The sequence below is a fragment of the Thrips palmi genome, unplaced genomic scaffold, assembly GCF_012932325.1.
Source record: "Thrips palmi isolate BJ-2018 unplaced genomic scaffold, TpBJ-2018v1 HiC_scaffold_3, whole genome shotgun sequence".
Classification (NCBI taxonomy): Eukaryota; Metazoa; Arthropoda; class Insecta; order Thysanoptera; family Thripidae; genus Thrips; species Thrips palmi.
The window spans coordinates 7,735,418-7,747,738 of NW_023144630.1; the positions used below are offsets into that span (position 1 = coordinate 7,735,418).

Here is a 12,321-nt window from a genome sequence, read left to right on the forward strand (position 1 = left end):
ACATGCAACTGTGAATTATCTTTCCTTAATGTAGTTAAAGAGTCGCTTTAAGACTTTTAGTCTCTTTTTGAATAAGCTGGTCATATAGCTGCTCCTTCTAGCCAGGTTTGATGGTACTTCTGATTCAGTTAGCACCATGATCACTTCGCTCCACCTCGCGACTTTCAGTGCTTATGTTCTTCGAACAAGACTCACCCGCGTTTCGAGACCATCCCTCTCGATTTTATGAAGTTTGTCAAGCCAACCGTCGTGGTGTTGCTACGTTGTGAGTGAGAACTATTACACAGAATTAAAGAAAACATGACTAGAGAACCGTAGCCTTTTGAAACAAGCCAACAATTCAACGTCAGCAACAATGGAGGGGCAGTTTTAATGCGCGACTATACTCGTGTTTTCAGCTTCGCGATTTTCGCAAGGGCGCAGACGCCGACAAAATTGTTGCCAACCCGCGACATAATGATGGACTTCAAAGATGTTCCTTTGTCGGATCACTGTGGAATACATTAGCATTGGAATTTTTCGAATTTCCCGGCATTTTGATTTCTCTTTATTGCCAAGGTTAAATTTTGACGGGTGGCACATCGACCACATTGGTACCACTGCCATTCGTAGCAACCCTTGAGCCACCCTTTACCTTTTACATAACTTTTTTGCTTTCCCCACACTCCTACCCAAATTGACTTCGTGACTCCTAGGATTTCTTGAAATCGTATTTTTTTTCATGGTTGAAATAGTTTAGCGTTGTTCATTTGAAAATCGGAGGAAGGGGGGGGGGATCCATTGACCTCGGACAGTAGGGGTTCTTGGGAACCCACAGTAAGGGTTCTTGGGAACGCCTAAAAATTTCGTCCAAAATTGAAAAAAAAAACTGCATTTTTGGGCCTTTCTGACCATCTAGAAACTTTTTGGCCAAAATCAGTTTTTGGTGAATTTTATGAAAATTGTTTAGTTTTCGACTTTCATTTTAGGGCGTTGTAGTGACTCTCAGCACGAACTGTGGGTGCCGAAAATTCTTTTTTGAGGTGGTCTTTAAGATCCCGAATTATGGGAGCAATCGGCTCTTGACACCTGAAAACGTTCCCTTGTCAGTTTTAAGATTGTCGGTATCCACCAATCCTGTTAATTGATCGCAGTGTTTAGCAATATTAGATTAAGTTCGTTGACTTTCTTGTTATAACAAGTGATAGGTATCTTTCTATTTTCCCTCTCTTTTGTTTAAATGAGGAGAGAGGAGATTAAAAATTTAAAATGTGTTTCTGTTGCTGTAATCTATTTTTCTGGTTTGCCTTTCAGGAAGAAGATCTGCAGTTGAGAATGGAAAATTTTAATTTTTTCCCGGTAAAAAAACATTTTATCTGTCTGCCCACAACAAATAATTTATTGATGAGTTTACTGACTAATTTTGTTTTTGCCATTTGTTTAGGACGAGCTCGATGATCATCTCCAGCTGGCAATCGCCTTGTCACAGTCGGAGGCGGAGGAAAGACAGAAATTGGTAACTTACTTAAATTTTAACAGCCTACCACCTTCAGGTAGGCTTTCAAGCAGCGGGCTGCATATAGTGCAGGGGCTTCTCGTCTCTCTCTCTCTCTCTCTCTCTCTCTCTCTCTCTCTCTCTCTCTCTCTCTCTCTCTCTCTCTCTCTCTCCTCTCTCTCTCTCTCTCTCTTCTCTCTCGTCGTGTGCATGCAGTTTCATTACATTACGCAGCTTGTCATGAAATTTTCATTACATGTCATTAAATTTTTCAAAAATAATTAAGCATGACTGAATTTTTTTTGGATTTGTCCAGGATCTAAATTAAGCTTGGCCCTTTCGCGGTGTTGCAGATGGGAGAGAACGTCCCCTACGAGCGACATGCCCTGCCCGCCATCGAGGCCGTGCTGGAAGACCGTTTGAAGCGCTGCCCGGAGGTGTGGGAGGCGGAGGCCGTGGAGGAAAAATGCTCCACGGCCAAGCACGCCTCCTTCCGCAACACGGCCGAAGTTGGGGGGGCCGAAACGCGGATAGGGTCCATCCAGAATGCGTTCAGAAGGCGCCACGCTAAACGCTTCAGGCGAAGACACGCTTGAAGTCAATCCAACAAGCCTTCAGGAAGCAGCACGCTAAGCGGTTCAGCGCGGAGCTAAAGGTGAGTTTTTGACACTGTACCCCATTTTTCATTCTTTTGAATTTTTTTCAGAAAAAATAATAGTTTTGGTCGATTATGCTGACTTTTAAGGGCTCGGGGTGGGTCGGTTTTGTGCAGAAAGGGAGCCCAAACATGCTAGGAGTTCAAGTGAGTGGCGGGAGGAGGGGAGGATGTACCCCCGCGCAATCGGGCGGAATGTACAAAAAAACGGCATTTTTCGCTTTTTTGCCGATGACCTCTAAATTCTGTCCGAGACACCTTAGCGAAAGAATTTACTCTTTTTTTTATCAAAAGGAACACTTTCCCTGGGTGTGCGGATGAGAAACAGTACATCGACTTTTTTCTGGGACAGTCTACCGCCGGCGGGTTTGGCTTAACAGTGTTCCGAAATGGTTCGACTGCGCGACGAAGGTCGAAGGTGCCGTCAAACCCGCGAAACGCCAAGGGCTTGTCTTTGGCGCGGCGGGGCGGGGCGCGCATGGCAAAGGACTCCCGAAGGCTGTGTGGGTCTTCCTTCCCTCGCGTGCAGGCACTGCTAGGCACTGCCCGTCGAGGCACAGCCTGTCTGCCAATCGACGAACGAATTACACGGTCAGCGCGAGCAGCGGGCTGCATACAGTGCAGGGGCTTCTCGTCTCTCTCTCTCTCTCTCTCTCTCTCTCTCTTCTCTCTCGTCGTGTGCATGCAGTTTCATTACATTACGCAGCTTGTCATGAGATTTTCATTACATGTCATTAATTTTTTCAAAAATATTTAAGCATGACTGATTTTTTTTGGATTTGTCCAGGATCTAAATTAAGCTTGGCCCTTTCGCTGTGTTGCAGATGCCGCGAGACCCCGTGCCGTGGGATCCCCACGGGCCTGCCGCCCTGGAGAGGGTTCTGGAGGACCGGCTGAAGCGGTGTCCGGAGGAGTGGGATGCAAAGGCCGTGGACAGACTCTGTTCCGCGGCCAAGCACTCCTCCTTCCGCGACACCGTGGAGGCCGGGTCGGCGGAGTCCAGAATAAAATCTATTCAAAAAGCGTTCCGTAACCAACACAAAGACCGCTTCGGAACAGAATTGAAGGTGAGTTTTTGACACTGCACATTCCGTACCGGAGAAACGAACATGCTGCATGTTGCGTGTGACATCGTGTGTTTCCCGACGCAGCCGCGGCGCGTTATTCTACCGGCGTCGTCGGGGTTTTTGACGCACCGCTGGTGCAGGCCGAGCGAACGGTGCCTTTCGTGACCTCCATGCGCCCTTCATCCAACAACATCTAAAAGACCGAAGCGTGACATGGCATGACATCGAGGCGGACATCACCGTCCTCCACCCAAGTCTCCTCGCTTCTGGGAAACGCGAGGTGGCGGCCTTTGACGCGAACCGCCCTCGAAGTGTCAAGGCGGCGTTTGTTCGGAAAGGGACCCATCACGCCCAATTCACGAAAGATGCCCAAGTTAGTTGGCTGACATTCGACACCAGTGTTGCAAACCTTCACTCTTCAAATTCAACACAGACAGTAAGATCTCACTACAAATTTACTTTATTAGAAGTTGCACTCGATTCTAAATGACTAGTCTAACCTACCCCAGCTAACTTAAACTTAGTCGTCCGTGGGCCGTGGGGTGCAGTGCGGCGCCCGTAGGATATGATTTCCACCTGGCCTACATTCTAGCCGCACTCCGGAGGAAAGGAGTCACGTGGGCGGCCATAGAAGAAAACTTTTCTGTGGTCCACCCCGTACTACTCGCATCAGGCAAACGCGAAATCGGGCTGCACTGCCCGAACAGACATCGATCGGTCAAGGCGACGTTCGTGGCACGAGGGACGCATCACGCCCGGTTGCTGGCGGACCTCAAGGTTAGTTGGCTGAGTGACAGCGAAGCCCTTGCCGTGTTTGGTGTGCAACTCTGTGTTGAGGTTAGCCGGCATCGTCCTGTGCCTAGGGGATTTTTTCCAAACCGGGACGAGTTGACCCATTCCTAGGAACTTGGCCGGACTCGGCCGGGGCTTGGCCAAGGCTTAGCAGGATTTCCATAGGGCGACCTTCTCGTCTCTCTCTGTCTCTCTCTCTCTCCTCTCTCTCTCTCTCTTCTCTCTCGTCGTGTGCATGCAGTTTCATTACATTACGCAGCTTGTCATAAGATTTTCATTACATGTCATTAAATTTTTCAAAAATATCTAAGCATGACTGAATTTTTTTTGGATTTGTCCAGGATCTAAATTAAGCTTGGCCCTTTCGCTGTGTTGCAGATGCCACGAGACACCGTGCCGTGGGACCCCCACGGGCCTGCCGCTCTGGAGAAGGTACTGGAGGACCGGCTGAAGCGGTGTCCGGAGGAGTGGGATGCAAAGGCCGTGGACAGAATCTGTTCCGCGGCCAAGCACTCCTCCTTCCGCGACACCGTGGAGGCCGGGTCGGCGGGGTCCAGAATTAAGTCTATTCAAAAAGCTTTCCGTAACCAACACAAGGACCGCTTTGAGACAGAATTGAAGGTGAGTTTTTGACACTGCACATTCCGTACCGGAGAAACGAACATGCTGCATGTTGCGTGTGACATCGTGTTTCCCGACGCAGCCGCGGCGCGTTATTCTACCGGCGTCGTCGGGGTTTTTGACGCGCCGCTGGTGCAGGCCGAGCGAACGGTGCCTTTCGTGACTTCCAGGAGGAGCTGCAGCGTCTGCAGCAACAACAGGAAGAGGTGCTGCTTCTGCAGCAACAACACCAGGAGGAGCTGTAGCATCTCCAACAACTGTTGCTGTGCCAACAGCAACATGATGAGGAGAAAGTGAGTCACAGTCGTGTACACATTTATTTTTTAAGCGGTCTTGCTTCTAGCGTTGAGGTATAGAATTTGGAAACAGCTTTGTTCAGGAGCTGGTACTTGGAATATGCTTGAGATATGCAGCTCGCTGCAATTGACTAGACTAGTATCACAGTTCATAGGGGTTTCAAGGAACTAAAGAACTTAATTAACTGGAGGGTCTTGTATTCCACATTGCGCTTCAATGGTTTTCATAAAGACTTCATTACTCACATGAATGACCCTTTACTTTTTGTTTGTGACAGGCTCACTTAACGTTGGAGGTAACCCGACTGAACACTGAAATATTTGATTTAAAGGTAAAGAATCTTGTGAAAAATAAATTGTTTTAGATACCTACTAGTGTTGTGTTTGAATGGGTTTGTGATTATGGCCGATTTGTTGCAGGGGAAAATTCGTGTAATTTGCCGGATAAGGCCCGTTCCTCACTCCACTTCTCAAGTTCCTTTGAATTCAGCAGCGCGCGGCGCGACAGGCCCGACGCCCCCCTCCCCCTCGGCCGCGCCGGCGCGGCCCCTGTTCGAGCCGTCATAAACGGCGCTCAGCGGGTCCCCAATTTTTACGGCCGTCAATATGGAAGGCTTCAGTCTTCGCGATGCATTTTGTACGCAACCACACCAATTGTTTTTGGAGTGTGACAGGCCAATAGCTCATGATGAGACGGCAATTTTGATACCAAGCAACACAAAAATGTGACGGTAGGGAAGATTCAGCCTGCGTGATGCGTTCTGCGCGCAATCACGGGCATCAGTTCGCAAGTGAAACAAGAAGGAAAGACATCAAAGAATTGATATCACATGGGAGGGACTCGTTCTTTACAAAGCTAGATTGATGTGTCAGTCGCTGATCGTTACATGAATTGTCCTCTGACGATTTGTAATTTTGCCTTTCAACGAACGCTTCCGGTTGGTTCTCCTCTCAGGCAGGGAACATCGATGCATCGCGATATCTCGAGATATCGATTCTCGTGCATAATCGAATTTACACTAGAGTCCGTGAGTCCATGAGAGAATGGCTTTGTTCATGGTGAGTCCGTGCCAAAAACCTGCTTTTTCCATGACCAAAACCCTCAGAAGGACACATTTATTTTAGAAAACAGTCAAATGAAACTTATTATTTCATCTCTCATCTCGAATATAAGACGTGCAACACCATCAAAAAGAAATTCATTAAGATGACACAGCTTGCAGTTCTGAGACATGTATCATGGTTAGGGTCAAACAATGTTTCGTTATTACCAAATTTCTCAAAATAATCCATTGTCACTTGCAAAAAACCCTCCTAGTTTTTTGTTGGCCAAAGATCTCGTGTCATTGGTGTTGTACTTTGCGTTTCAGTGGCGTTCAACATCAAAAGATACAGACACGTGAAAAGAGGTTAGTTTCTCATAGTGCACTAAAAACGTCTCTTTCATGTTCATTTTCTTAATATTTCTCATTGCAAGTAAAAAAAAAACTTCATTTACGATCAAGCGACTGACACTCCATCTTTCATTTGATACCACTCTCATTTTCCCACATGCTGTGAGATCTGAGATGAAAGATGTCCCCCCAAAACTCATTTTTGAACACAATACTCGTTCTCTTCACATAGAGTTTTGTATGTTAGTGAGTGGTGTGTAAAGAACGAGTAAAAAATTGAAAAAAGTTTCATGAAACGAATCACGTATTTTGAAGGTGCTGAAACCAATGTTGCATTCATTTTTGTTTTAGCTCTTTCCGTTTGACCCAGCGGCACACTTAGACAAAGTTTTTGGTGCAGTTAGGCAACCCGCACGAACCGCATCGCCCCCAAGTTAAGCAGCCGGTGGTCGGGCCGGTCCGAAAGAAAATGCGGATATGAAATTCATTGGCAAACGTTTTCGGGTGTCTCCCAACAAGTCTTTTAACGGCATTGTTGTCCCCTACTGAGGATCATTGTAGTGTAGCGGTAAGCACGCCTAGCCAGCAATCCCAAAACGTTGGTTCGCATCCCGACATCGCGACATCTTTTTCTCAGAGCTCTAGTTCCTTGATGAAGCAATTGACGCTCTTACATTCGTTCTGTAACTTTTGGTTCTGTCCAGAGCACTAAGTTCTGAAGTGTTTGTCACGCCTGGCTTTCAAGTTGAAACCGTGGGTTCAAATTCCGAAATAGCGACCACATGTTATATCAGATTTCGGTCGTGTCTCGACGTCTCGACATAATTGGACTTTTATATAACACATTTTTTGCGAAGTTCTTTAATTTTCCTTTTTGTTTGGCTTTAGTTATAATCATCACGTTAAGCCCACACCTATAATGCTTTACATTTGTTCTTAATATTCCGTTTTGTGCAGCGGGTCATTTCCCTTCGTGCTTTGATTGCCAAATTTTTGTGCCCGTTTTTCACTCTCAATTTTGCAAACTTTTAATCAGTTTTATCCTTTTTCAGGCACCATGCCTCGTGTTTTCCACTTTACAGCCCCATCTGACGTCGAGCTGACGCAAATTACGTGTTGCGCGTGCTTCCACACTTTTGTTGACCTCAATGGATTGCAGCGCCACCAAAAAACTTTCCCATGCTGTAAGTATCTTTTCTTTTTACTAGCTTCGTTAATCATGAAAGTTGAACAAAAATATTGCTCTTTAAACATTTCTTGTAATATATATTTTAATTAGTAATATTTTCGACAAATTTGATCGGTCGTACATTAAAGATCATATCTTCGTTTTCCGTTAATAAATCTATAATTTTAGACAACTGGTTTACAAAAAATAAAAAATATCAAAAAAGGCAACAGTTTTAAATAACTGCTCTCAAACCACGACGTTTGCCCCAACCCAAGCTCTTTGACTGTTTCAGGTGAAAATGCTCGCCCCTTCACTACACGTCGCCCTTGGGCTGTGCCCGATAAATTCCTAAAGTTAGCCGTACAGGACAATCTCAGTCCATTACAGTACCGTGAAACGGGGTAATTTCGGACACTCGGTGTAATTTCGGACAACTCTACCCGGAAGCATGGCAATGATGCTACCATCTAACGGCCAACTTGGAGGCTTGTCCCGTTGCGCGCATCGCATCCACTCTACAAAAAATGTCCTGTCAACGCCGTTAATTTATTACCAATGTTTGCTGTTTTGCAATTCACGGCGTTTGCTGTGAACTAGTTCACGGCGTTCACTGTGATCTCGGTTACAGTGTTCACTGTGATCTGGCCACAGTAAACGCCGTGAATTGGAGCCTGATTTGCAGTACTTCGGTGCTTAGCGGCGTCAAAATCACAGTGTTTACTGGGGACCAGATCACAGTGAACACCGCGAACAAGATCACAGTGAATCCCGTGAGCAGATCACAGTAAACGCTGTGAATTGACCTACAGTGAAAACTGGTAATAAATTAACGGCATTTACAGGACATTTTTGGTAGAGTGTCGGCCACACTTAAAACCATCTGATCAATCACCCGGAGGCCAAATCAGGGGCAAACTTCAGGAGAAAGAGTGGTTTTTGTATTTAACCATTTTTACCTAAATTCGCTTTATGCTTAAAAACTTTGACTGGCGAACCGAAACTGTTCATGGCCGGTTCATGAGGTGATTGTTTGTCGATTCGATCATGTTAAGAGCATACTGTGTCAAATTTTCAATCACCTGGGTCAAAAAGTATGGTTTATATGGGCTCAAAACTAAAAAATTGTTACTTTACGGGGTAATTTCGGACATACAAACGTCACGCCAGGGAGAGTGGGTTTGTCCTGAACACTTTCTATTTCGCAGTGTTTGAGTGGTAGAAGCTGAAGAGCTCTACTGGAAGTTGAAGATAATCCAAAAACAACGATAATCCCCAATTGTTACAGCGGTTGCTTTATAAACTTCGAATTTCATATAAATGGGGCAAAGCTACATCTTTAATACTTAGTTTTATGTGCATATCCTACCTTAGTGTCAACGACTGTTTTGTGATTAATTTTCTTTCATGTGACATGATAGTAAGGCTTGGCGAATGGCTGCATAGCTCGCCGGTTTACTTCAATTGAAATGCAAACCTTTCCACTGAATCCCTGAATCTTCCGAACCGTACAAACGACACGACTACTTGCCCCTCATACGCATGTATGTAATTGTATGTAATCTTGTGGAGGAAGATTTAAGATTCACTTTCGCGAAAAATGTATGGCCCGAGTAGCCTATGAAAGCTAATCGGTCAAAAATTAAAAAATAGAAGCGTTCTAAATGGCTCTACCAGTTCCACCCACTATTCCTGAAATCCAACTACATATGAGTGCAAAACATGACCTCAAATTATGTATGAATGACCACCCCTACCATATCTTTACATCTAAACCCTTACGAATTTCTCATAAAATCATATTAGCACTTTAGAAACAGTCAGTGATCGATTTTGGGACCAAAATCAGAACGAAAAGTCGTTTTAACCAGGGGTGTCCGAAATTACCCCAAAACACGGGGTAATTTCGGACACTGCTTCGGACCCTCCACTGTAAAAACGGTGAGGTGCAGATATTTGAAATAAGCGCCAAATCGAAGCTAAAGGTGGGTAGATGATAAATTTTAACCCTCAAGTCCATGACAGCACCACAACTTTCACAATTTCGAAAAAAACCATCAAAAGTGTCCGAAGTTACCCCGTTTCACGGTATTTAAAACGTAAGTGCCAAATTCTGTTGAAAGCTTGAGATTCATGTGGCTTTTTGTCATGAGAGTGCAAGCAGCTCATTCGGTCAAAGGAAAAAGAATACACTGACCTCCTCTTGTAAGTAATCGGTATCAATTGCTCTGCACTTTCAAACAGTGTTTTTATATTCTTAGCAGCCTAGTCTTTGGCCCATCCCGTATTTTTTTAATTGTGAAATTAATACCAACTGGAAGGGAATATAGTTTGATGCATGCTGTGCGTCCGTTGGTCCGTATAAGGACTTTCGGTCTTCTAATCTTGACCGAATTTGGTATACGGCGTCCTAAGGTGTCCTTAGATTCCTACTGTGGCAGCAAATCCAATCCAAGCCCCGGGGACACTGCTGCAGGTGCGTCATCGTGAAGAGGTATTTTTGGAATCGAGATGACGAGACAATGCCGACGGTCCTAGATTCGAGCAAATTGGAGAACTTTAGACCCGGGTTTGTTGCAACCAGTTGAATTGCAACTTTTTTTGAATTGTTTCACTTGTTTTTGAGGGCACTGATGACAGTTACAATTTTGACACCACACTTACGTGAAGTTTCCGATAGGGTCAACATATGCAAATCTTCCATACGTCCAATGTGCGGGACGGGCCAAAGTTGCCAATGTCTATTGCTCCTGTCATTATATTTCAGTTTGTTTTCGTTTACTTTAGGAAATATCAACAATTAGAAAATGAACTAAAAAATGCTTTTACTAACCGAACAACTTTAAAAGTTGAACTTAACAAAATAGAAGAAGAATGTAAGAAACAAGAAGCCCGATATGAACTTCTACGGGCAAAAGCATCTATGAACAAAGGAGCGTAAGTGCTTTATACTGTTTTTTTTTTCGTTTTTCATGCTTGCGTTTTGAGAAAAAGTGTGTAACATAAGTTAATTTCTTGGGTTGATTTTGTTCCAGAGTGAAACGAATCTTAGAAGAGCAGGCGTTACTAATTGAAAAGAGTATAAAAAAACTACATATAAAAATTGAAGCTCTAAATATCGAAATTGCGGCTCAAGAGCTAAAATTGAAGAACAAAGTTGAAGCCAACAGGAAAATTCGAGAACTGTTACACTAATTTTATAAATTCTGGCTTGTAAATAGAGGGAAGGTCCAAAGTTGTAAAGTTTCAAAAGATGTTCCAAGTAGCTATGTGAGACACTGTTAAAAGCTCCAACTTGATCCAGTGCTAGTATAGCTAACTTTGATTTGCTTCTGTTGGCATGGTGAATTGTATTTCTTATAAGATCCAAATTGTTATAAATTGTTCTGCCCGGTACACAGTAACTTTGAACAGATTTTAAGAGAGATGGTAGCACTGTTGAGATTCTTCTTCCAAAAATTCTTGTTATTATTTTGTAGTCACTATTTATTAATGAAATTGGTCTCCAATTTTTGAGGAGAGTCCTATCTGGGGCAGGGCGGGAGGCAGCGAGAGGACAGGCAGGAAGAGGAGGGGCAGGAAGAGGAGAGAGAGCGAGAGAGAAGAGAGCGAGAGGAGAGACAGCAAGAGCGAGAGGAGAGACAGCAAGAGCTAGAACAACTCAAGGAGCGTCATGCTCAGGAGATAGTGAGTCCCTAGTGTACTAGCGTACACATTTATTTTTTTAGGCGGTCTTGCTACCGCTTCTAGCTCTGCATCCGATCCCACTCCTCCCATCCCATCCATAGACGGACGTGCTTCTTCACCTGCCCTCCTGATTCCTTCCCCCCCGGCGTCACTTTCACTATCTTCTGAATAGTTTTCCACATTTCTCTGAGGTTCTTGCCATTATTATCGAGCTGCGTGGTGTAGTACTTTTCCTTATTTTTTCTATTAGTGCTAGTTACGAGGTTGCGGATTCTTCTAGTCATCTCTCACAGCCTGGTTCGCTGGATAGAGTTTTGTTTGCTTGTATAAGGCATCCTTCCGCTTGCAGAGATTTCTGTACGCTTCTGTTATCCAGGGGAAGTGGTGTTCTATATTTTTTTTTAATTGTTACCCTTGAATTTTCTGATATGCCAATTTTGATGAGGTCCAGGAGCTGGTCTTCTAGCTTCTAGCTCTGCATCCGATCCTACTCATCCCATCCTATCTATCCAATCCATCCATCCATCCATTTAGCGTGCTCGGAGGGGACTGCATGGTCGTGTTGGTTCCGTCGTCCGTCGTCGTCCTGCGCCGCCGCGCCGTCCCCACTCCTCACAGCCACCCCCTCCCCCGTTGCCCCCTCTCTGCCCAGCCTCCCCTGCCGGGCCACGGCAAGACCGCTTTGCTAAGCTTGCCTTGGCGGAACTTTTTTGGATGAGTAGAGATATAGGGGAGGCCATGACGCCGGCGGGTTTGGCTTGACAGTGTTCCGAAATGGTTCGACTGCGCGACGAAGGTCGAAGGTGCCGTCAAATCCGCGAAACGCCAAGGGCTTGTCTTGGGCGGGACGTGGCCCGGCGCGCATGGCAAAGGACTCCCGAAGGCTGTGTGGGTCTTCCTTCCCTCGCGTGCAGGCACTGCTAGGCACTGCCCGTCGAGGCACAGCCTGTCTGCCAATCGACGAACGAATTACACGGTCAGCGCGAGCAGCGGGCTGCATACAGTGCAGGGGCTTCTCGTCTCTCTCTCTCTCTCTCTCTCTCTCTCTCTCTCTCTCTCTCTCTCTCTCTCCCCTCTCTCGTCGTGTGCATGCAGTTTCATTACATTACGCAGCTTGTCATGAGATTTTCATTACATGTCATTAAATTTTTCAAAAATATTTAAGCA

The 12,321-nt window shown here is 45.3% G+C and overlaps 1 protein-coding gene across 1 annotated transcript; it reads left to right on the top strand.

The window, feature by feature from the left end:
* Window positions 1-9,485: 9,485 nt before the first annotated feature.
* LOC117648498 lies at window positions 9,486-10,662 on the top strand. Its single transcript, XM_034391005.1, has 4 exons — window positions 9,486-9,555; window positions 9,621-9,672; window positions 10,255-10,404; window positions 10,503-10,662. The coding sequence occupies exons 1-4, from the start codon at window positions 9,486-9,488 to the stop codon at window positions 10,660-10,662; spliced, it is 432 nt and encodes a 143-aa protein (XP_034246896.1).
* The last annotated feature ends 1,659 nt before the right edge of the window (window positions 10,663-12,321 follow it).

Coding starts and splice junctions, on each gene's coding strand:
- LOC117648498 (XM_034391005.1), top strand. CDS start 9,486: ATGACAGCACCACAACTTTCACAATTTCGAAAAAAACCATCAAAAGTG. Junction 9,556..9,620: donor CGAAGTTACCCCGTTTCACG/GTATTTAAAACG, acceptor TTTTGTCATGAG/AGTGCAAGCAGCTCATTCGG. Junction 10,405..10,502: donor GCATCTATGAACAAAGGAGC/GTAAGTGCTTTA, acceptor ATTTTGTTCCAG/AGTGAAACGAATCTTAGAAG.